Source organism: Cucurbita maxima, unplaced genomic scaffold, assembly GCF_002738345.1.
Source record: "Cucurbita maxima cultivar Rimu unplaced genomic scaffold, Cmax_1.0 Cma_Scf00002, whole genome shotgun sequence".
In the NCBI taxonomy this organism is placed as follows: domain Eukaryota; kingdom Viridiplantae; phylum Streptophyta; class Magnoliopsida; order Cucurbitales; family Cucurbitaceae; genus Cucurbita; species Cucurbita maxima.
The window spans coordinates 4,609,184-4,629,905 of NW_019272018.1; the positions used below are offsets into that span (position 1 = coordinate 4,609,184).

At 38.5% G+C, this 20,722-nt stretch overlaps 3 protein-coding genes across 3 annotated transcripts; all 3 read right to left on the reverse strand.

The window, feature by feature from the left end:
- Positions 1 to 872: 872 nt before the first annotated feature.
- LOC111470739 (2-alkenal reductase (NADP(+)-dependent)-like) lies at positions 873 to 3,361 on the reverse strand. Its single transcript, XM_023116342.1, has 6 exons — positions 3,264 to 3,361; positions 2,810 to 3,052; positions 2,542 to 2,722; positions 1,514 to 1,680; positions 1,360 to 1,442; positions 873 to 1,276 (listed from the first exon to the last, which is right to left on the reverse strand). Exons 2-6 carry the CDS (start codon positions 3,041 to 3,043, stop codon positions 904 to 906), a joined length of 1,038 nt encoding a protein of 345 aa, XP_022972110.1. The 5' UTR covers positions 3,044 to 3,052; positions 3,264 to 3,361; the 3' UTR covers positions 873 to 903.
- A 1,004-nt stretch (positions 3,362 to 4,365) lies between these two features.
- On the reverse strand, positions 4,366 to 7,317 carry LOC111500260 (heme oxygenase 1, chloroplastic). The gene is made up of 4 exons (XM_023151973.1): positions 6,497 to 7,317; positions 5,830 to 6,053; positions 4,823 to 4,930; positions 4,366 to 4,712 (listed from the first exon to the last, which is right to left on the reverse strand). Exons 1-4 carry the CDS (start codon positions 6,963 to 6,965, stop codon positions 4,620 to 4,622), a joined length of 894 nt encoding a protein of 297 aa, XP_023007741.1. The 5' UTR covers positions 6,966 to 7,317; the 3' UTR covers positions 4,366 to 4,619.
- Positions 7,318 to 8,223: 906 nt separating this feature from the next.
- On the reverse strand, positions 8,224 to 16,003 carry LOC111469288 (SPX domain-containing protein 1-like). The gene is made up of 3 exons (XM_023114510.1): positions 15,448 to 16,003; positions 14,310 to 14,436; positions 8,224 to 8,826 (listed from the first exon to the last, which is right to left on the reverse strand). Exons 1-3 carry the CDS (start codon positions 15,751 to 15,753, stop codon positions 8,369 to 8,371), a joined length of 891 nt encoding a protein of 296 aa, XP_022970278.1. The 5' UTR covers positions 15,754 to 16,003; the 3' UTR covers positions 8,224 to 8,368.
- Positions 16,004 to 20,722: the final 4,719 nt, after the last annotated feature.

Here is a 20,722-nt window from a genome sequence, read left to right on the forward strand (position 1 = left end):
AAGAAAAGATGCTTGCAAGCCATTGTTGGCACATCCAGAATTTTCGGAGAAAGCTATGTTTGACTTGTTCTACTCCGGCAAGCTGCGTTTGACTTGTTCCGCTCCGGCCACCTGTGTTTGACTTGTTTTACTCCGGATTGAACTAAATAATTTCTTTTTTGTTCCAATTGTACTCTGAAATTAGACTTTGATTAACAAATATTTATTATTTTTTTAATAAAATATCACCGCCCAAATTTTGACTTACATTTCTAGATTTATGGATTTTAAATGACTTAAATTTCCCTTCGTTTTTTAATTTATCAATTTTATATATATATATTTTTTTTTTATTTTGTATCAAAGTAATTCCAAATATTCTACTTCTACCGTGATCAAAGATATTATTTATTATTTTCTTCCTCATTTAAATTCAAATAATTCATCAATGAGTTTTGTAATTATTTCCTTTGTCATTTAAATTCAAAATTCATTTGTAAACATGGAGTTAAAAAGAATTCATTTCAAATAAAACAAATATTAACAGAAAAAAGCTAAAATGAAATAACAAAAAGGTTAAAAGAGAATTTACTTAAAGACTTCAATTTAACCATAAATGCAATTATAGACATCGTCATCTGTATAGGAGTGTCTTACCTTTACTTAAAAAAGAATAACACGTTACTTAAATATTTAAACGTACTCAATAAGTTGTCCACTATTAGGGTCGGAAAATGCAAACAAGCAATTGTGGTAGGACCTATCTTTTCGTAAAAACATTCCATGTCCTTGAACTCTACTTTCAAATTCGGACAAAAAAAAAAAAAATAGATACGTAATACTCTTCTACACACAGCTCATCCACACATATATTGACCCACCAGGGGTGTAATACATATTATTATTGTAATCATTATTATTCTGTCACACTGCTAGTTTGACGATCTTCTTTCCAATATTATCACCCTTAAACAGCCCAATGAAAGCAGAGGGAATGGTGTCGACCCCAATGGTTACATCTTCCAGTGATTCAATCTTGCCAGAACCAAGGTACTGAGAGGCCATAGCGATGAAATCTGAGTACACATTCAAGAAATCTCCAGCTAGAAACCCTTCAACTTTGATTCGTTTGTACACCAAATCGAGCATCTTTGGCGCAGCCTTTTTGGAACTTGTATACTCTGAAATAACCCCACAAAGCGCCACTCTTCCAAACGGCTTCAAGTTCGCCACTGCTGCTTCTAGCATTTCGCCTCCCACGTTGTCAAAATAAACGTCTATTCCATCTGGAAAGTACCTGTCAAATTCAACTCCCAAGCCTTTTACTTCACCAATTTCTCTAAATCATGAGAACTAATGGCTTAAATTCTAAATTATCACCTCTCTAAGCTTGATGTCAAATCCTTTTCTTGCTTGTAATTGAATGCTTCATCAAATCCAAGCTTCTCTTTCAGCAACGCCACCTAAAACATACCCATAGTTATTTAATGCCCTTGTCACGATTAGTCCAGAAAATTAGAGGTGTTTATGTGACCTTTTCATCCGAACCAGCACTGCCGACAACGTAGCAGCCATGCAGCTTTGCCAACTGTCCAGCCAAACTCCCGACAGACCCAGAAGCAGCCGACACAAACACTGTCTCTCCCTCCTTGACCTTTGCTACTTCGAACAAACCAGCGTACGCAGTCAGCCCACTCAATCCTAATCAAAACAAAATCAAAATTAGTAAGATTAAGAATCCGTATTCTACCTTGATATTTCTCAAAATGGCTCGTACGAATAGAGATGTATTTCTTATTTATAGACTCATGATCTTCCTCTTAATTATTTCATCTGGGACTGGACTACTCTTCTCAATAATCCTCAACAATACTCCCCTCGAACAAATTACACTATAAAGCTTCCCTTGAGACTTCCTTTTTTAGAGCTCTCGAACAGCTTCCCCTTAATTGAGATTCGTCTTCTTATCTAGAGCCCTCGAACAAAGTACATCCTTTGTTTGACACTTGAGTCATCTTTGACTACACTTTCAAAACTCATAACTTCTTTATTCGACCCATGAGAATTCTATTGACATTGCTAAGTTAAGGGCAACTTTTTTGTTCAACACTTAAGGATTCTCTATTGACATCGCTAAGTAAAGGGCAACTTCTTTGTTCGACACTTGAGGATTCTATTGACATTGCTAAGTTAAGAGCAACTTCTTTGTTCGACACTTGAGAATTCTATTGACATTGCTAAGTTAGGGCAACTTCTTTGTTCGACACTTGAGAATTCTATTGACATTGCTATGTTAAGGACATGACTTTGATACCATATTAAGAATCACGTCTCTCCATAATAGTATGATATTGTTTACTTTGAGCATAAGCTCCCATGACTTTACTTTGGACTTTCCCAAAACGCTTTATACAAAGGAGATGTATTCTTTACTTATAAACTCATAAACTCATAAACTCACGATCCTTCCCTAAATGAGTCAAACTGGACTCCCTCTCAACCATTCTTAACAAATAATTACACAAAACATAAGAGAGAATATCATGGTTTAATGTAAGATACCCAGAATTCCAAGATGGTTGGTTAATGGAAACCCCATAGAGTCAATTTTTCGAAGCATGTTGGTGTGGGCTTTCACTATACTGTATTCTGCCCAATGTACGAGCCCTGCCACCAAGTCGCCCTTCTTAAAATCAGCGTTCCCAGAGGCCAATACTTCTCCCACTCCATATGCGTCGATGGGCTGTGTTCATAGCAAACCACAAAGCAGCGTAGGTGACCAAGTAGATTAAAATGAACGATAGATAGCTCTTTATGGGTCAATAGTTACCTGGGCGGGCTTGATGGAAGTTGCAAAAGATGAAGTCTTCTGTGAAGAGCTATGGGTCTTCATACGGTTGATCTGATATGGATCGATCGAAACATAAAGATTCTTGACAACGATATCATCACAACCAGGTTTCACCGACACAATAAGAGCTTCAGATTTGAGCTCAAAGTCGGACTCAACTGGGAACTCATCAATATAATTTCTTATGGCCACAACTCTGTTCATCACTTCCATTGCAGCTTCCTGAATGATTTCTAGATAATGTTCAGAACTTCAAAAGAAATATAAAAAGAAACGAAGAGGAATCGGCTAAAACAAAGATGATGAATGATTCGTAAGGAAAAATGACAAAAATTGGCAGACCCAATAAAATTGATGGAAGAACAGAACAAAAGTAAGTTTTTTTTTTTGTTTTTTTTGCATAACCCAACTTCGATCGAGAAAGAAAACAAACCTCGCCAGCTAAGGTAACGGCAAAGTTGAGTAAAGATGAACCACGTCGGAAACTAAGACTACAAAATTGTGAACTTTTGGGTATTTATTGGGCTGAAGAATTGGTTATTATTGTTATTTAATATTGGCTATATTTTTAGAAAGAAACAACCATTCAATTTGATATTTGATTTGTATGATTATATCAATTAATTGGGATATAAATAAAAATGATTTAAATATGTTATTGTCCCCTCTTTTTATTTAATATTTTATTTGATTTCGTCAAAAACAAAGTGTTGAGAAATTAAAATGTTTCGAAATAAAAGTATTAGGAACTAAAGACTAAGAGTATACATTGCATCCGACAATTCGGACTAACCCAACTTAACCCGAACTATAAGGGTTGGGTTGGGTTCATTTTTTCTGAACTCAAATTGACTTGGTTTGGTTTTGAGTTCATGGGATAAAACCTCGAGCCAAATAAAAATGTATAGATTATATTAAGAAATTAATTATAATGGTAGGTTTGCGAGAGTGGTATTGGCTGGTCGTGATTGATTTTTTTTTTTTTTCCTAATAATTATAGATTGATTTTTGAACTTTCAATTATCTTTTATCTAATATTTGTATTCGAATAATTATAAATGGTAGATAAATAAAACTTTTTTTAAAAATAATTTTTTTTAACCACTCGACAACCCAACTTAGAGGTTGGATTGGGGTGTGAAAATTTTCGAGTTGGGTTGGATGGGTCAAAAAAGTCCCTCAATTCAACCCAATCCAACCATGTACACCCTACTATATGGATTTAATTATAAAAAAAATGCATTCTAATTTTGATACATTAATTAAAGAGTTAAAAGAGTTAATTAATTAATTTAAATTAACCATTAACTTTAATGGTATAAATTTTTATATTATAGTTAATTAAGTGATCATTTATTCATTTACTATATTACACCAGGCGGTTGATCCTTCATCATAAATTATAAACAAAATTGCTGTGAAACCTGGTAGCTACCATTTTGACACCTACCTAAAATTTCAAAAAATTAAAAACGGATTCTATAAATTTATGATCATCCATTTAATTAGCCAACGTATGAAAAACGATGAACAGGTAGCCAAACAAACTGATTCCGGTAAATACATTTGAATATGCCATTCCGGGCATAACTTTCAGAGTTTACCAACAGATACTTTTATCCTTGAATAAAAGTTTTGGTAAGATCAAACAAGGGACATTCAAGAATTCAAGCTTGAACAGAGATGGAGGGCATATCCCATTAGAGATGTATAAAGAAACAATAATAACAAGACTACTAAAAGAAAGGCATCGGCATCGGCATCGGCATCGGCATCGGCATTGTCATCATCATGACAATATTAAACGGAGAATTTCTCCCGAGTGCTTAAAAGACTTCTCGGTTTCCTCCAGGCAATGGTCCTTCTCCTCCCTACTCCAGCTCTGGTAAACGTACAACGCAATCAACGTCATGTTGAGTACAGTGTTATCAAACAAACTCAATGAGAAAACAATAGATGAATGTGAGAAAAAGGCGAATCAGATTGAGTTACCTCAGCGACTTTGTTGAGCTTGTCCCTTACATTCTGCAACAATTGGGAAAGGTCTCCATCCCATTTATAGAATTCCAGCTCCTTGTTCTCCAGAATCCTTTCTGCTACCTGAAGTACGTACGTACATCACGACAGGACACAGGTTTAAAACCAGTTGCAGGAGTCCACCCAAAAACAAAACAGAACAACAAACATTTGCTTCTACTTACTCTCATTAGCCTCCACATAATCAGAGATTAATGGCTTTTCTCACTTAGTTCCATGGGTTACCAAATGTAACGTCAGGTGCTTCAATACCAAACACACCGAATATTCTAACATGGGAATACTCCGAAATTGTAACAGCCCAAGTCCACCACTAATACATATTGTCGTTTGGACTTTTCCTTTTGGGCTTCCCCTCAAGGTTTTTAAAAAAGCTAGGGAGAAGTTTCCATATTATTATAAAGAGTGCTTCGTTCTCTTTCCCAATTGATGCGGAATCTCACAATTCACCCCCTTCAGGGCCCAACATCCTTGCTAGCACTCATTCCCTTCTCAATCCACTAATCCACTCCCTTCGAGGCCCATCGTCCTTACTGGCACACCCCCTTGTGTCCACTCCCTTTGGGGCTCAGCCTCATCACTGGCACATCGCCTGGTGTCTGGCTCTTATACCATTTATAAGAATCCAAGCTCACTGTTACGGGATACTGTTCTCTTTGACTTTTTCTTTCGACCTTCCCCTCAAGGTTTTTAAAACACGTCTATTAGGGAGAGGTTTCCACCCTTATAATGAATGTTTCATACAAGTTTGTACATACCTCAAGTCATAAAGAAAAGTGAAAAACATTGATTAAACTAACCCCTCCCCCCTAATTCATGAGTATCTGATCAACAACTTCATGATACAACATCTGGTACCCAAAGAAACTAATATCCCAAGTACCCACCAGTCAGCTCATAGTGGTTGACTGAATCAATTATGCAACCCGAGAATGAAAATGAACATATAGTGAATTTGTTACCTTTCTCCCAATCATCCGACCACCAGCAGTGTGGGCAAAGTATGTATTATAGAAATGGCATATAAATGCTTGAGGATCCTTTTCCGACAATTCTTCAAGATAACGAGCATAGGTGACTCCAGGAGAAGAAGGCTCGGGAATGACATAGCCTTGCTCTTTGAACCACTCCAAATCTTTTGCCAATGCTTCAGACCTTTCCAGTCCTGTGTCACGAAACTCTGCATCTATCACCATAAACAAAACACTTCCTCAACATCCTACAATTACCTTTCCTGTGATACTTATATGACTAGAAAAAGAACCATGCAATTTTGCCAAAGATCACCGAACAATTTAAACCAACCTTCAAATCAATCATATCTAGGCAAGAAAAATCTGTCAACACTCACAAAATCACAAAATCATGGAAGGAACGGCTGGTTAGCGGAATCAGAAGCATTTCCCCTCAACAACTAAATAGAAATGTTCATGTAAAATATTCACACACATCTATCAGAAAACAATAACAGCAAAGCCACAGACTGAAGGAACAAAAGCATAAACATCAGAAGCAAAAATTGGAACAACATATGCAAAGCCGAACCGAGCTCATAAAATTGAATCCAAGACATCAGGAAAAACCCAAAAAGACCGTCTCCAATAAACCAGGAGATCAGCAACAACTTACAGGAAGGAAATACAGCCTTGGCAATGATTTTATCAAGCGTATCATAAACCAATTTGCTATCCACAAGAAACCTCAAATACCCTTCAACCGTCGGCTCCCATTTAGCGACAGGTGCCTCTTGGGGCTCTTTAGTTTCCTTCTCACCCTCTTTAGCTTGATCCCTGGTATGCAATTTCATCGCTACAAACCTCATCTCCTCAACAAACCCTTTTGATTCACCAGGATACCTCTTTTTCGACTTCTCAGCCGTGGTAGCCGAAACCAGGGGAACAGTCTTCATTCGAACCGTTGATATTCCAGCAGTACTCTTCTTAAAGCGAAGGGCGGAGGGAACCCTTTTGGGTAAGAAACTGGATTCCAAACTGGAATTGGAATTGGAAAAGGAAGTGGGTGCCACAAAAGTGGGCGTTCTGAAATGAAGTTTATTGAAGAGAGACTGTGAGGGGGAAACTGGGTTAAGAGAAGCCATGGTTGAAGAAGGCAAGAAGTGGGTCAGATGATTGAAGAGTGTAAGAAACCTCGAAAGAGAGAAGGAAGAAAAGAAAAGAAACGGGAAGACAGGGATTTGCGAGGGTGGATTGAATTGAATTAGGGGTTCACGTAATCTTGAAGAAAAAGCTAGGAGTACAACAATTTATAAAAAAAAAGAGAACTAATGGTACCAAATAATTTGAAGAAGACGGGGAGACATGGGAACCAGCCAGGCAGCAACCTTCAGGATGGGTATTCATCGCTGGGATTCGTGTCCATCATCGCTCTCTGGATAACTCTTCCATGTTTCTTTATTAGTCTTTTTATTTCTAATATTATAAAAAAAAAAAAAAAAAAATCACAAATGGTTCGTTGTTTTTTGTTACAGATTTTTAACAAATAAATAAGTATAGTATAATTGAATAAGGTAAATAATTAAAGAAAATACCGTTTTTGCAGTCTTTATGTAGGCCTTCTTCTGGAAATGCCAACAATAAGAACTAACCATTATTTGATTATTCAACTTCCTAAATAATAATACTAATTATTTGATTATCCAATAATAAGTAAGGAACTAATTATAGTTATTAAGAAATTACCTGATTTTGGCGAACTTATGAGATTGAAGCAAGTTAGGAATGACTAATTAGGTTTACTATATTTGAATGAGTTTGAAATGTGTACAAGGTGAGTTTGTGTAATGTGGGGTAAATTTGGATGAACCACGACTCTTTGTGTGAATTTAGGGTACATAAGTGTATGTAAAACACTTGCGTGGCTTGGCTTGGCTTTACGAGGAGGATGATAAACTATGTACTTTGTTAGGGCATATTAAGACCTTTCCAAATAAGTACAAATGATTAATACTTTAACCAAATTCAAAATTTGAGCCAACAGAAAAATGAAACCCCACAAATTATTGGAGAGGGCTGATGTTCCAACTCTCTAGTTGAGCCAATATGTTCAAAGGCATCCCTTATGAAGCCCAAGTGTGCACCTACTAAACTATACACACAAATCTGCATTTCTTACTGAAAGTGTCAAGCTTAGAGAAGACGGAAGGCCCAAAGAAATGAGCTTCAGGCCTGATTAGAAGGCCCACTTTGTGCACTCGTTGGTCAATGATTCTCACACATTTGTGGTAAAAAGAAGAAAACCACCGACGGGAAAACACAATGTACAAGAATATGATGGAAAGTAAAATGAAATCTCAATCATAGTTTTTTTAAGATGTGTAGTAATTTGAATGCCAAACAAACATGAAAAACATTGGCTTTCTACTTGTAACACTTTTTGGGTTTATATTTAGGATTTTACATGTTTGAGTATCTAATTCATTCTTACAAGATGCTGTCGTAAAACTAATGGAATAAGGTGATGTTATTTTCTGAAAGCCAAATTCTACTTGGCTATGGCTTCCTGTTCCAACATGGGAACCTTTTTCCATGTGCCCTCTACTCCATTTATCTGTAATGGTGGCAATGAAAATTCACTAACAGTTGAGCTTCCACTTCGAATTTCTTTTAGAACTCGCAAGGCTGATAGCGTGCCCTTCATGTACACGCTCTCCATCTGTTCGATCTCTGCGAATTCCTTGGGCATCCCAGGAGGCCCATCGCTGTTCGAGGTGGCGGTGGCAGATGCTCTAGGAGCACAGCCTTCATCACCAACAGCTGCCTCAGCCAAGGCAGGCTGTTCGTTTGCAGGGAAGAGGCGGTCCAGCATAGCCTCACACTCTTTGACAAGCTTAAAGAGTAGATCTGTGGTAAAGAAAGGCTGTTGCAATACCTTCTGTATAAAGGGTAGGCGAATAAGTGCACCAGTTCTTTTGTCATATTTCTTGAGGATTTTAGCCAGGCCTGTCGAAGATGAGAAGAAGGCATGTAAATTTCAAAGTGGTGGGACTAATTGGGGGGAAAAAAAAAAAAACAGGGGAGACATTTTGTGCATTTGATGACATAGAGATAATGTGCTAGCCTTCAGGACTAACCATAGACACTCAGAAAAAGGTCCAAGAAATTAAGTCCAAAAGCAATTATCTTTACGAAAAGCATTAGGACCATACGCAGAAAAGTAAGTATTGTTGGTTTTCACAGAATTTCGGTGAGAGGAAATTCAGAAAATGCGTAACAAAAAGGAGAGAGAAAAAATAACTCTGAATTTGACTGCGTTGAGGTTGTTTTATTTTGTGAATAAATCTTCCTATTTAAAGTAAAAAGGAATTCTAAAATTGGCTGGAGAGTGGCCAACTAAATCTGTGCCACTTCCTTCTAAAACTCGGGTGATCCATTCGACGTGATTTGTCAAATGGTCAAACTCACGATTTTCTGAAATCGTGTGAATAAGAAAAACGGTAAAACAGGTTTTATCTAACAATCTCCTCCTAAAACCTGTAGTATATCTACCTTACTATTTGAACTCCGATCTTTGAGCGTAGTTCTTCAAATTTCACCCGCGCCAGGGACTTGGTGAAGATGTCTCCAAGTTGTTCCTCTGTTCGGATGTAATCAATTTTGATGAGCCCTCGATCTGCACATTCTCGAATGTAGTGGAATCTGATTTCTATGTGTTGCTGCCATCGAAGCGGCGATGTATTCTGCTTCACATGAAGACAAAGCAACTACCTTCTGTTTTGTTGATTGCCAGCAGATTGCGCCGCCTGAGAGAAAGTAGATCATTCCGCTAGTGCTCTTACGATCATCAACGTCACCGGCCATGTCACTATCACTGTAGCCAACTAGCTTGAGTTTCTCCTTTCCGCTCCCTGCGCAGTATCTTATACCCCAGCCTCTGGTTCCGGCTACATAGCGCAGGATGCGCTTGACAGCCGCTAAATGCTCCTCCCTAGGTGCTTCCATAAACCGGCTCACATATCCAACAGAATAAGCAAGATCAGGACGAGAGTTTACCAGATAGCGTAGACTCCCGACAATGCTGCGGTAATTGGTGGAGTCGACTGTCGTCGTAGTGCCAGCCTTCCTTAGTTGGAGTCGGGCCTCCATTGGCGTCCTTGTAGGATTACTGTCCACAAGTCCAGTTGTGTCCAGCAGCTTCTTTGCGTATGCACTTTGGCAGATGGAGATGCCGGTAGAATTCTGTTGCACTTCGATGCCGAGATAGTAGCTGAGCACGCCGAGATCGCTCATCTCGAAGTTTTTCGACATCTCCTTCTTGAACCTTCCGAGGACTTCCATGTCACCTCCAGTGATTATGAGGTCGTCGACGTACACTCCCACGATTAGTCGCTTCTTGTCATGGCCGTGCGTGTACATGCCATGCTCAGAGGCGCAACGTTTGAATTTCAGTGACAGTAAGGTACTGTCGAGCTTCGCGTTCCAGGCTCGTGGAGTTTGTCGAAGCCCGTAGAGTGCCTTGTGCAGGCGCAATACTTTATTGGGGTTGTTGTTATCCAGGAAGCCAGGTGGCTGTCGGACATAAACAGTCTCCTTCAGCTCTCCGTTAAGGAAAGCAGACTTTACGTCCATATGGTGAACCTCCCAAGAGTAATGTGCTGCAATTGCAAGTAAGAAACGAACGGATTCTAACCTTGCCACTGGCGCAAATACCTCTTCGAAGTCCACTCCTTGCTTCTGGACGTAGCCCTTCGCTACCAGACGGGCCTTGTGTTTCACAACCTCTCCTTTTTCGTTGCGCTTCAGTTTGAAGACCCATTTGAGCCCTATGGCTTGGTGTCCCGGCGGCATATCCTCCAGACTCCACGTCTGATTTTCGGTGATGGATGTCATCTCCTCCTGCATTGCCTTCAGCCAGCACGGGTTCTTTTCTGCTTCGGCGAAGGTGTTCGGTTCATCTGCACTGATGGCATGTAGTTCGGCCACTTCTTCGAGCTCGCGCACTGCCAGTCCAGGTGGTTCACCTCCTCCTACTAGGTCGTCCATCCTCCGGTACCTGGCCTCCAGATCAGTATCGTGATCAGCATCCAGCGTCGAATCCGCAGTCCGTGGTGTTGCGAATTCCACTGGTTCAGGGGTTGCACCTGCTGGCGGCGGTGACGGCTGCTGATGCTGGGCTCCTCCTTCTTCCGGCTCAGTGACGAGGTACTCCACCGTGAATTGATTTGGATTATGGTCTGCCTCGATCACGTCATTCCACTGCCAGAAGGTGCTTTCATCGAAGACGACGTCGCGAGACACGTGAGCTCGCCCCCCTACAGGATCATATAGTCTGTACGCCTTGCTCCCGGGTTCATAGCCGATAAAAACGACCTTCAGCCCCCTAGGATCGAGCTTGGCGAGGTGGGGACGTGTTACCTTCATGTAAGCAACGCAGCCGAACACGCGAAAATGATGTACCGCTGGTTTTTTGTTGTACCAGGCCTCATATGGTGTCTTCCCGTCAAGGCTTCGGGTTGGTGACCGATTGAGGAGATATACGGCCGTCATTACTGCCTCTCCCCAGAATCTCCCAGGCATCCCGGCCGTCACCAACAATGACCTTGCTGTCCCGACGATGGTCTGATTCCGGCGCTCCACCACTCCGTTCTGTTGGGGGGAGTAGGGCGCCGTTAGGTGCCGTTGTATGCCGATTTCGTCACAATACTTACCGAAACTTGTCGAGGTGAATTCTCCGCCTCGGTCTGTGCGCAGCACTCGCATCTTCTTCTCACATTCGGCCTCCGCTCGCGCTTTAATGCACTTAACCGCCTCTGCCGCCTCACTTTTCGCTTGCAGCAGGGTCAGCCACATGAAGCGGCTTTTGTCATCGACTAATAGGAGGAAGAAACTCTTACCGCCTGGAGTCGCCGGCTTGATGGGCCCGCAGATATCGCCGTGTACAAGCTCCAACGGCTCATCGGCTCGATAGGATGTTCGAGACGGAAAGGGTGTGCGCCTCTGTTTGCCGATGAGGCACCCGTCGCACAGCTTGTTCACACCTTTGATTGCTGGCAAACCGTGCACTAACTCCTCCTTCTGTAGTTTTTCTAGAGCAGGAAAGTTTAAATGCCCGTACCTTGCGTGCCACCTCCAAGATACCTCTTCGATCTTGGCCGAGAGACTGACAGGTTGCTCTATCTCTAACTCCAGGATGTAAAGACGGTTTGTCGTGCGCCTTGCCTGTGTGAGCAGCCGTCGTTGATTATCGCAAATTTTGAGTAGTCCGCGCTCGATGGAGATGAAACAGCCTGTCTCATCGAGTTGACCCAGGCTCACAAGGTTAGCCTTGAGCCTCGGGATGAAGTAGACGTCGGTCAGCTTGCGATGCTCGCCTCCCTTGCTGGCGAATAGGATGGTGCCGCGTCCTTCGATCTCTACGATGGATCCGTCGCCGAATTTCACCGTCCCGCGGATCCCCGAGTCGAGTTCGGAGAATGCAGATCTAGCCCCGGTCATATGGTTTGTTGCCCCTGTGTCTAGGATCCATCGCCGGTCCTTGTGTTGCTCGTCCCGCTCGCTGATCTGAGCGAACACTCGCTCCTCCTCCAGTTGAATTGGCTCCCTAGCTGGTGCCACCTTTGCTACGCCCAGCTGAAGCTCTTTCTCGAGTTCAACATCGTTGTTGATTACCTCCATTTCCGTGGATTTGGAATCGAGAGTGGGGACACATGCACTTACCATGAAGAGAGCTGGCTCGTCCTCCTCGGATTGAGCCACATGGGCCTTTTCGGCCTTCTCCTTGTTCCTAAGCTTGCTCCAGCAATTCCTGCTTAGGTGTCCTCTCTTCCCACAGTTCGAGCAGATTGGCCTGCCATTGGTCGACTCCTTCTTTTGATTCCCATCTTTCCCGCGCATGCGCCCGTGGGAGATCCATGGCTTCTTACCGTCTTTGCGGCTGGAGGAGGACCCGTTGCTCTGGCCGGTGTTGTCACGGAGCTTTAGACGTGCAAACCATTCCTCCTCTGTGAGGAGTAGACGACCCCCCTTGTCGACAGCTGAAATGGTATTTTTCTTCCGCTGCTCGACGTTACGCAGTCTTCCGGTCACCTCTTCTACCGTTAGGTCGTTCACGTCAAGCAATGTCTCGATTGAAATCGCAACTTGCTCGAGGTGATCAGGGACAACCTGCAGCATCTTCTTCACGATTTCTGTTTCGCTGATGCTGCCACCGAGTGTGGTGATGTTGTTGGCGAGCCCCGTGATCCGCATTGAAAAATCATCGACGGATTCACCGTCCTTAAAGTGGATCTCCGAGAGCTCCTTCCGCAACTGCTCGATGTTGGATTCCCGCACTCGCTGTACACCGACCCGACGGGATTTGATTCCCTCCCAGGCCGATTGCGCGGTGCGCTTGGTGGAGAGAGATGCCAGCATCTCTGGGGGCACAGATCGTAATATGGCGGCAAACGCCAACCGATCCTCACGGTACTCAATCGTTTCTCCTTCCTCTGGCTCAACAGCATGCCATAACCCTTGCGCCTGTAGGTTGACGCGCATCAACAAGATCCATTCGTTATAATTGGACTTTGTCAATATTGGATACTGAACGACGGCAGTCGTTGTCTCCCTGATCACTCGCTCAACGATAACTTGACGCCCTCTTCGTGGCGGCGGTGATGGAGATGTCGGCACACGACGACGGCGTGGAGGAGTGAGTGAGCCTGCCCGAGATGGGCCCCACGATGTGTGTGTTTTTACACTTTGCATTTTCTTCTACTCGAACCTGAGACCTGTGGGATATTTGGTCAAAGCTCTAACCACTTGAGCTATTCAACTTGTTTGTTGATAGGTTGGCTCCTCTGCAATGATATACACCGATCTTCAACTTGGCTCTGATACCACTTGTTGGTTTTCACAGAATTTCGGTGAGAGGAAATTCAGAAAATGCGTAACAAAAAGGAGAGAGAAAAAAAAATCTGACTGCGTTCAGGTTGTTTTATTTGTTCAGAACAAACTCCTATTTAAAGTAAAAAGGAATTCTAAAATTGGCTGGAGAGTGGCCAACTAAATCTGTGCCACTTCCTTCTAAAACTCGGGTGATCCATTCGACGTGATTTGTCAAATGGTCAAACTCACGATTTTCTGAAATCGTGTGAATAAGAAAAACGGTAAAACAGGTTTTATCTAACAAGTATCACAACACAAATATCTAGAAACTAAAGGCCATTCCAACAATGACCGTTAAAAGTTAAACGGACCGATACCCCTAAGGATATCCTGATGATAAGCCATAATGTTTGCAGATAATCTTGAAGATCTAGAGTTCAAGCTTTGAGAACTTAATAGCTTAAACTTCTAGTTGCCAAGCTGCTCTTATGGTAGACAAAGCCTTACTAGAGATTAGTAAAGAGTGGACTATCAACAAAATGTAAGGATCCAAATTAAAGTAAATAATAAGATGAAGCAAAAGTATATAATTCCAGTGTCTAAAGGGACCATGCGGTTACCTGTATAGTTAAGAGCACTGTAATTCTCCAATAAAACCATCTCGCCGTGAAAGTCAACAATCTCTTTACGAACTTGTGTCAACTCTTCATCAAAGTATTTCGCTTTAGCTACTCTATCTTGTAATTCCTGACAAATTCCCCACCAAAAACCAAAACAAGTTTTGTCAAATTCTCAATCGCCCTACATCATTGATTACGCAGAAAGTGCAATAACGTCAATGTTTTCCGACTCCCAAAAGTCAAATTCAATACACAAAGCATAATATTAAACCATATCCTTTCTCTGGCCCTACTCAAATCTCAAACAAACAAAGTTGGCAAAGGAATCTAGTTTTTGAGTCGTATTATTACCGAAGTTGCACAGTTTACAAACTGTGACTCGGAGCATGGATGATGTATAAGAATCCAGATCTGGACCAATAAAACAATGCGACCGGACGATTTTGTGCATAAAATATTGCCGCAAATACACAAAACAATAAAGACAAGCCAGCCGGCATGGTCATGTACAGCCCCAGATAATCATGTGAGTGGCAAAGTAGTTGCAACGTGGGCCAAAGAACTCTCTATTCTAAGAGTCAAAAAGGAGAGCAAATTTGAGAGAGGAAAAAAAAAAAAAAAAGGAGTGCCTCTTACTTTATGTTTTGTGAGTTAGAATTTGATAAACGCAGCGTATACCTTGGGGTAATAATAAAATTATTAAGCGTCCCTTTTAAAAGGAATGCGGTATGATGTCTTTTCACCTAGCGAAGCAAAAAGCGACGTCGTTGTTTTAGTCCTCAAGCATCGATTGGTTCGGTGGATTACTTAACGATGAAAAATCAGTCGAATTAACTTATTAAATGCATGAAGATTTTGGCGAGAAACAAACTGCTTATACAGTTGAATAAAATTAGTGCTAAGTTAATTAATCAAAAGTAAAGTTCAATTCCATAGTTCTTCAAGGAATTTCAGAAATCGAAAGTTTCTCGCATCACACATCCGTTTAGTCACTGAGATAATGCAGTAAACAGATTTCCAGAATGTTGAATGCACAAAATCAAGTAGTTCAATCGAAACTTCTTCACTATTCAACAATAATAAGATTGGAAAGTGAAAAAGAAAAGGGAAAAAAAAAAAAAAAAAAAGACCTACATACCTTCAATCTGATGATATATTCCTCCTCCTTCTCAACGAAAAACGAATTGAATTTCTCGAGCTCCTTCTCCAAGAGAGTGATGAAATCAACGACCTCATTGGGGACAGCATCCGCATCGGTATCGGCATCGGCATCGGCATCGGCCTCAGCATCGAGCCTGGGCTTCTTGAAAGGTCTGTTAGAGTCGCCGGACTTTGGCTGTACAAGTTTGAGCTTCTTTTTGAGCTCCTTGTAGGAGAGGAACTTGTCCCGCCATTCCGGCAAGGTCTCTTCGATCTGGTTGCTGAGACTCTTCCCGAATTTCATATCTCTGGAAATGGAAAGTCGTTAGGAAGAAAATGGTGAGGGTGAGTGAGTAAAGCAATGAGAATGGTGCAAAATGGAAGAGGAAGATCGAGGAAGAGGAAGAGGACGGTAATATAAGCGGAAAGGGGAGAATATTCGTAGGGGCAGTACGGGAATATCCGTTAAATATTTGTCCAAATTCAAATTTAAGAGCATATTTCTGGGTTTATCCCCTCGTGAAAAGAAAGAGACAGAGAATGAGAGAAGAAGCTCAAAAGGTCACCAGTACCCTTCTATTTTTTCATTTTTTTTAAAATAATATCTTATAAAAATTAAATAATTAATAGTAGATTATATTTAATTTAATATTTGGTTGACAACTACTCGTCTATAAATACATTTTATATTTTATATCCGTGACATTTACCAGTTAATAAGTAAATTAATGTTATATTTGTAAGAAAATGAAAAACTAAGACGATAATTAGTGTTTTAATTTTTTAAAATATTTTGTATAAAATAAAATAATAAATATTTGGGGAATGGGATATTTTGTAGTTGGTGGGAATTTGAAAAATGGCTGAAGGAGTGGTTAGAGGTTTTAAATTTTGGGGGTAAAGGGCGGCGCGTGCAGAAAGTGGTGAGCGTCGATTGGAAGGTATCAAAACCAATGGGCTCACTCCCAAGTTGGATCACGTGGGAACCATCCTATGATACTCCAACAACGCCCCACCATCTATTACCTTACACGTGTCCCACTAAAACTTTTTCCACTATTTTACTCCTTAAATTCCTCCACTTTAAACTATTTATACTTTGTAACCCTTCAACTTTTAATTTTATTCTTTGAAAAAATTAAAATTTTAATTTGTGTCTCACGTAAATCCTAAATTTTAATAAGACTATGATTTTATTCAAAATTTAACTATTTTGTTAGAGGTCAAATTTAATATTTGATAAAACAATAAATCAATAATTTTTATACCTATTAAATCTCAAAATTTTAAAATAATTTATTATAAATAAATTGAAGTAATTTTTATGACATATATTTGAAATGGGAATAAATTGAAAAGGATGAATGAGAGAATAAATCCAATAAACAAAATTAAAAAAAGAAAAAGAAAAAAAGAAACAAGGGTGGTTCACTATAAATAAATTAAAGTGCATAGAGAGGGAGAGCCATGGAATTGTTTCCATTTATATCACCTAGGGAAGATCCAACTAACTCACAAAAATCAAGCTAATAAGAAAGGCTTCAACTAAACACCAAAATGCCTCAATCCACTTAATTAACCACATTGATTTAACACGATATAATTTGAAAATATGGTCTCAATCCAAGTCAGACTTTCTTTTTAAGAAAAATATTAGTTTACAAACAAAAAAAAAAAATCCTATTTATGTTCAAAACTATTTTTCGAGTAAAAATATATTAGAACGTTTTGACAAAAAAAAAAAAAAAAAANTGTGAATGATATTTAAATACATTATCTTTCTCTTATATTATATATATATATATATATATATATATATATATATTTAATATGAGATTTTTGGAATATCCATAATGTAAAAGCAAAAAAGAAAACGGAAGTTCCATAATGTAAAAGCAAGGGAGGAGAATGATCCGAAAGGAATTTGGAATATCCAATAAATTGCAAAAACTTTCAACAATCCATCCCCCATCCTCCAATCCCCAACATGACGACACACACCTCCATAATAAATGTGAACCAGCCATGTCATGTATCAAGGGTAAAACAGGAAATTCACTCCGCCCCCACGTGGGATGTTTCTATTACCTGTTTCTTCTAAATCACCAGATTCATGCTTCACCCTGAGGGACCTATTCTTTCCATTTCTATTTTTATTTTGAAATGGATTTTTATTTAACCCATCATTAAAAACAGCACGTAGTTATTATTTTTATATATTTAAAAAAAAAAAAAAGAATATTCTTTACCGAATATGCCTTCCCCTTTTTCCAATTAAATGGGTTTCTTTATTGCAATTGCAACCTTCAATATCCAATTTATTTTTTCATTGACAAAACAATACTCAAATTTCCGTTTTCTACTGATTTGTATAAAGAACCGTAGGAGTTAGTAGTGATGTCAGGGATTTTGTAGTTGCTTAGATTATATATATATTTATTTATTTATATAATTTAAAAATCATAGTATAATATAATACAAGTGACGTAGTATAATCAATCATTGAATTTTAGTTAAATCATTTTCCTCTTTCTTTTAAACATAGCAGGCGAGTAGTAATATGGTTTATGTTAATTGTACTCAATACTTTTAAAACTTAAAACTTGTTTTGTTGTTTTATTTTCTATGTTTTCGCCTTTATCTAACTTTTATTATAATTTTAATAGAATACTTTTGTATTAAAATACTTTAGAGTTTGTGTTAAAAAAGTATATAAGAACTAATTATATGCTTAAAAAATAGGCAAAGGATAGAATAACAAATCAAAATAGATGAAAGAGATGAAGACCAAAATAATAATACCAAGAGGAGAATATTCTATATGAAAGGTGGCATCTTTTACTAAAATGCTCACAATTAAGAGGTCAAACCATAGACTTGAAACCTGTCTTTAGTTTCAATCTTTTATTTTTATTTAACTGTATATGTCCCTCCCAACCTCCATTCTTTCTCTCTCCACTTATGAGTGAGATATCTAATATCTGAGTCTTTAAAGCACAATTAATAATTATGAATTATGATTTATTTCCAATGTCTGCTTTGATCTACCTCTAAATATCTCACAGAATTACATTATCTAAATATCAAGTCATATAAAAATTTAAATATTTAAATATTTTAATTTTATATGTGGCTCAAAAAAAGGAAAGAAAAAAATGTTTCTAACCCTGGTCCTGACATTCCTTTACATCTCATATGCTATAACCACATTACCTACTTATTGTTTTGAAAACTGTCGATGCTTTGTTTTGTCATCACTCAACTATTTTTTACAAAAATTCTCAAGAATATGACCTTAACTTTCATAAAGTAAGATCTCATCTTTTCTTTAGATGTGACTCATAGGTTAACAATAACTAATACAACAAGCTAGTAAAATTGATCAGTAGGAAAAAGTGAAGTTTTTGTTCCAATTTTAAGATTTTTTTTTTTTAAATTTAAAAATCTTTCATTTCTTGATGAACAACATTTTTAATGGAAAATTATAAAATAATTATATCTGATCTAGATCTAGATAGATCTAGATGGCTAACTCAAATAAACATGTGTTCTTTTTTAGAAAAGTAATGAAAATAAATAAATTGGTATAATGGTTGCAAAATTCCTATAAAACAAATATTAGGTTTTGGAGGCAGTGGTTTTCCGAATAAATATAGGCAAATTGGGGATATTATTATTGATCTGAGAATATTTTATAGGATATTCCTAACAATAGATATTTCTAGGCAGTTAACTGTTTTTGTCTTTTGAGGTGGCAAAAGTTCTATAGTACTTTTATTGTCACTATAAAAATAGCAAATATCTGTAGACACCTTTTAATAATTTAACAACTGTTCCGTCCACATCTAATGCCCTAAAATTAGTCAGAATTTGAGTAAGTTCTAATATATTGTTAGTAAATTAAAAATCTCATACTTAGAACCGAGTTTCTAATTTATTTAAATATCACCGGCATATGGATGAACCTATAAAACAAACAAAAAATAAAAAAACAATAAACAAAGTAAGAAGAATATTTAAATTAACAAATATTTCTTTGATCTAGACATTTAAAAGATTCCTCCAACTTTTATCTATTGGATGAAATTGTCCCACTTTGGTTAATTTAGGAAATGGTCACTTGTTTATAATCAAAGATTTTGGAGAAGCCCAAAGCAAAGCATGAGAGTTTACACTCAAAGTAAACAATATCATAGCATTGTAAAGAGTCGTGCTCGTCTAACATGGTATCAGAGCTTCAAATGTCGAACAAGTACTCTAAGTCAAGCCTCCTCGAAGGCAGTAAAAAATGACTAAGACTCCAAAAAAAAGTACGAGTTAAGGGGAGGCGGGAGAGCTTATGCTCAAAGTGAACAAATATCATACCATGGTAGAAAAGACGACTTATGCAAATATATCTTCTCACAATTAGATGTTTTCTTGGTAAGTTTTCATCCAAATATTATTGAATAATTTTTTAAAATAACTTGAGTTATTGATCTTAGTTCTAAGAATCAGGTTTATTGTTATCTTTTAAATTATATTTATTAAAAAATTTCAATGTATTAAACGTGCTTTTCATGTGTGATACTAATGGGTATACAATGTTTGGGCCATTTTCGGGCTTCAGAAAAACGTTCGGACCAGTGGTTGGAAATTGGGCTTCCATCTAAAACTTGAAATGTTAAAAGATACGTACCACGTTACGATTCTTAATTTCTTTATATAGAAAACATTCGATTTAAAGGATTCCTAGAAAAGTATTTTTCATTGAAGAATTCATGGTAGAAAGAATTCCAAGACTCACTCGAAAAGATGGTGTAGATTATAAGTTTATATATATATATATATATATATATTATACTCCTTGGTACGAAGGATTTACTGCAGATGGCAATAAAGCCTTTGAATCTTCTAGTGTATAGGCAACTGTTAGGACTAACGGACTTACTAAACACAAAGGTTGATGCTCTAACAGAAGAGTAGTTAATACTTAGAAATGAGAAAATGACAAAAATGAACAATATTAATATTGGGCAGGCAAAGTAAACGGACCTGCATAAGGACTTGGATAGAGTAGGGGCCGCGCGAGAGCATTCCCCACTCCTACGAATTGCGACATATTCTCAGAAACTACGGACTACTATTTTTAGGACGGGCTCCACTTCATCCATTTTTATATCCCTCTCCCGCCACTCATCCAGAAACTTCTCCGATGTGGGACGAACCCAAAGTCTCCTCTAATTATACATCGGCTTGTCTACAATTTTTTTTTTTTTTTTTTTTTTTTTTTA

Excerpts from the sequence above, each read along its gene's own strand:
- LOC111470739 (XM_023116342.1), bottom strand. The coding sequence starts at position 3,043 with ATGGAAGTGATGAACAGAGTTGTGGCCATAAGAAATTATATTGATGAG. Across the intron at positions 1,681-2,541 it reads CAACCATCTTGGAATTCTGG|GATTGAGTGGGCTGACTGCG; the intron begins GTATCTTACATT and ends TGTTTTGATTAG. Across the intron at positions 1,277-1,359 it reads TTGACATCAAGCTTAGAGAG|GTACTTTCCAGATGGAATAG; the intron begins GTGATAATTTAG and ends TGAATTTGACAG.
- LOC111500260 (XM_023151973.1), bottom strand. The coding sequence starts at position 6,965 with ATGGCTTCTCTTAACCCAGTTTCCCCCTCACAGTCTCTCTTCAATAAA. Across the intron at positions 6,054-6,496 it reads CAAGGCTGTATTTCCTTCCT|ATGCAGAGTTTCGTGACACA; the intron begins GTAAGTTGTTGC and ends TTATGGTGATAG. Across the intron at positions 4,713-4,822 it reads AGCTCAACAAAGTCGCTGAG|AGCTGGAGTAGGGAGGAGAA; the intron begins GTAACTCAATCT and ends TACGTTTACCAG.
- LOC111469288 (XM_023114510.1), bottom strand. The coding sequence starts at position 15,753 with ATGAAATTCGGGAAGAGTCTCAGCAACCAGATCGAAGAGACCTTGCCG. Across the intron at positions 14,437-15,447 it reads AATATATCATCAGATTGAAG|GAATTACAAGATAGAGTAGC; the intron begins GTATGTAGGTCT and ends GGAATTTGTCAG. Across the intron at positions 8,827-14,309 it reads CAGTGCTCTTAACTATACAG|GCCTGGCTAAAATCCTCAAG; the intron begins GTAACCGCATGG and ends CATCTTCGACAG.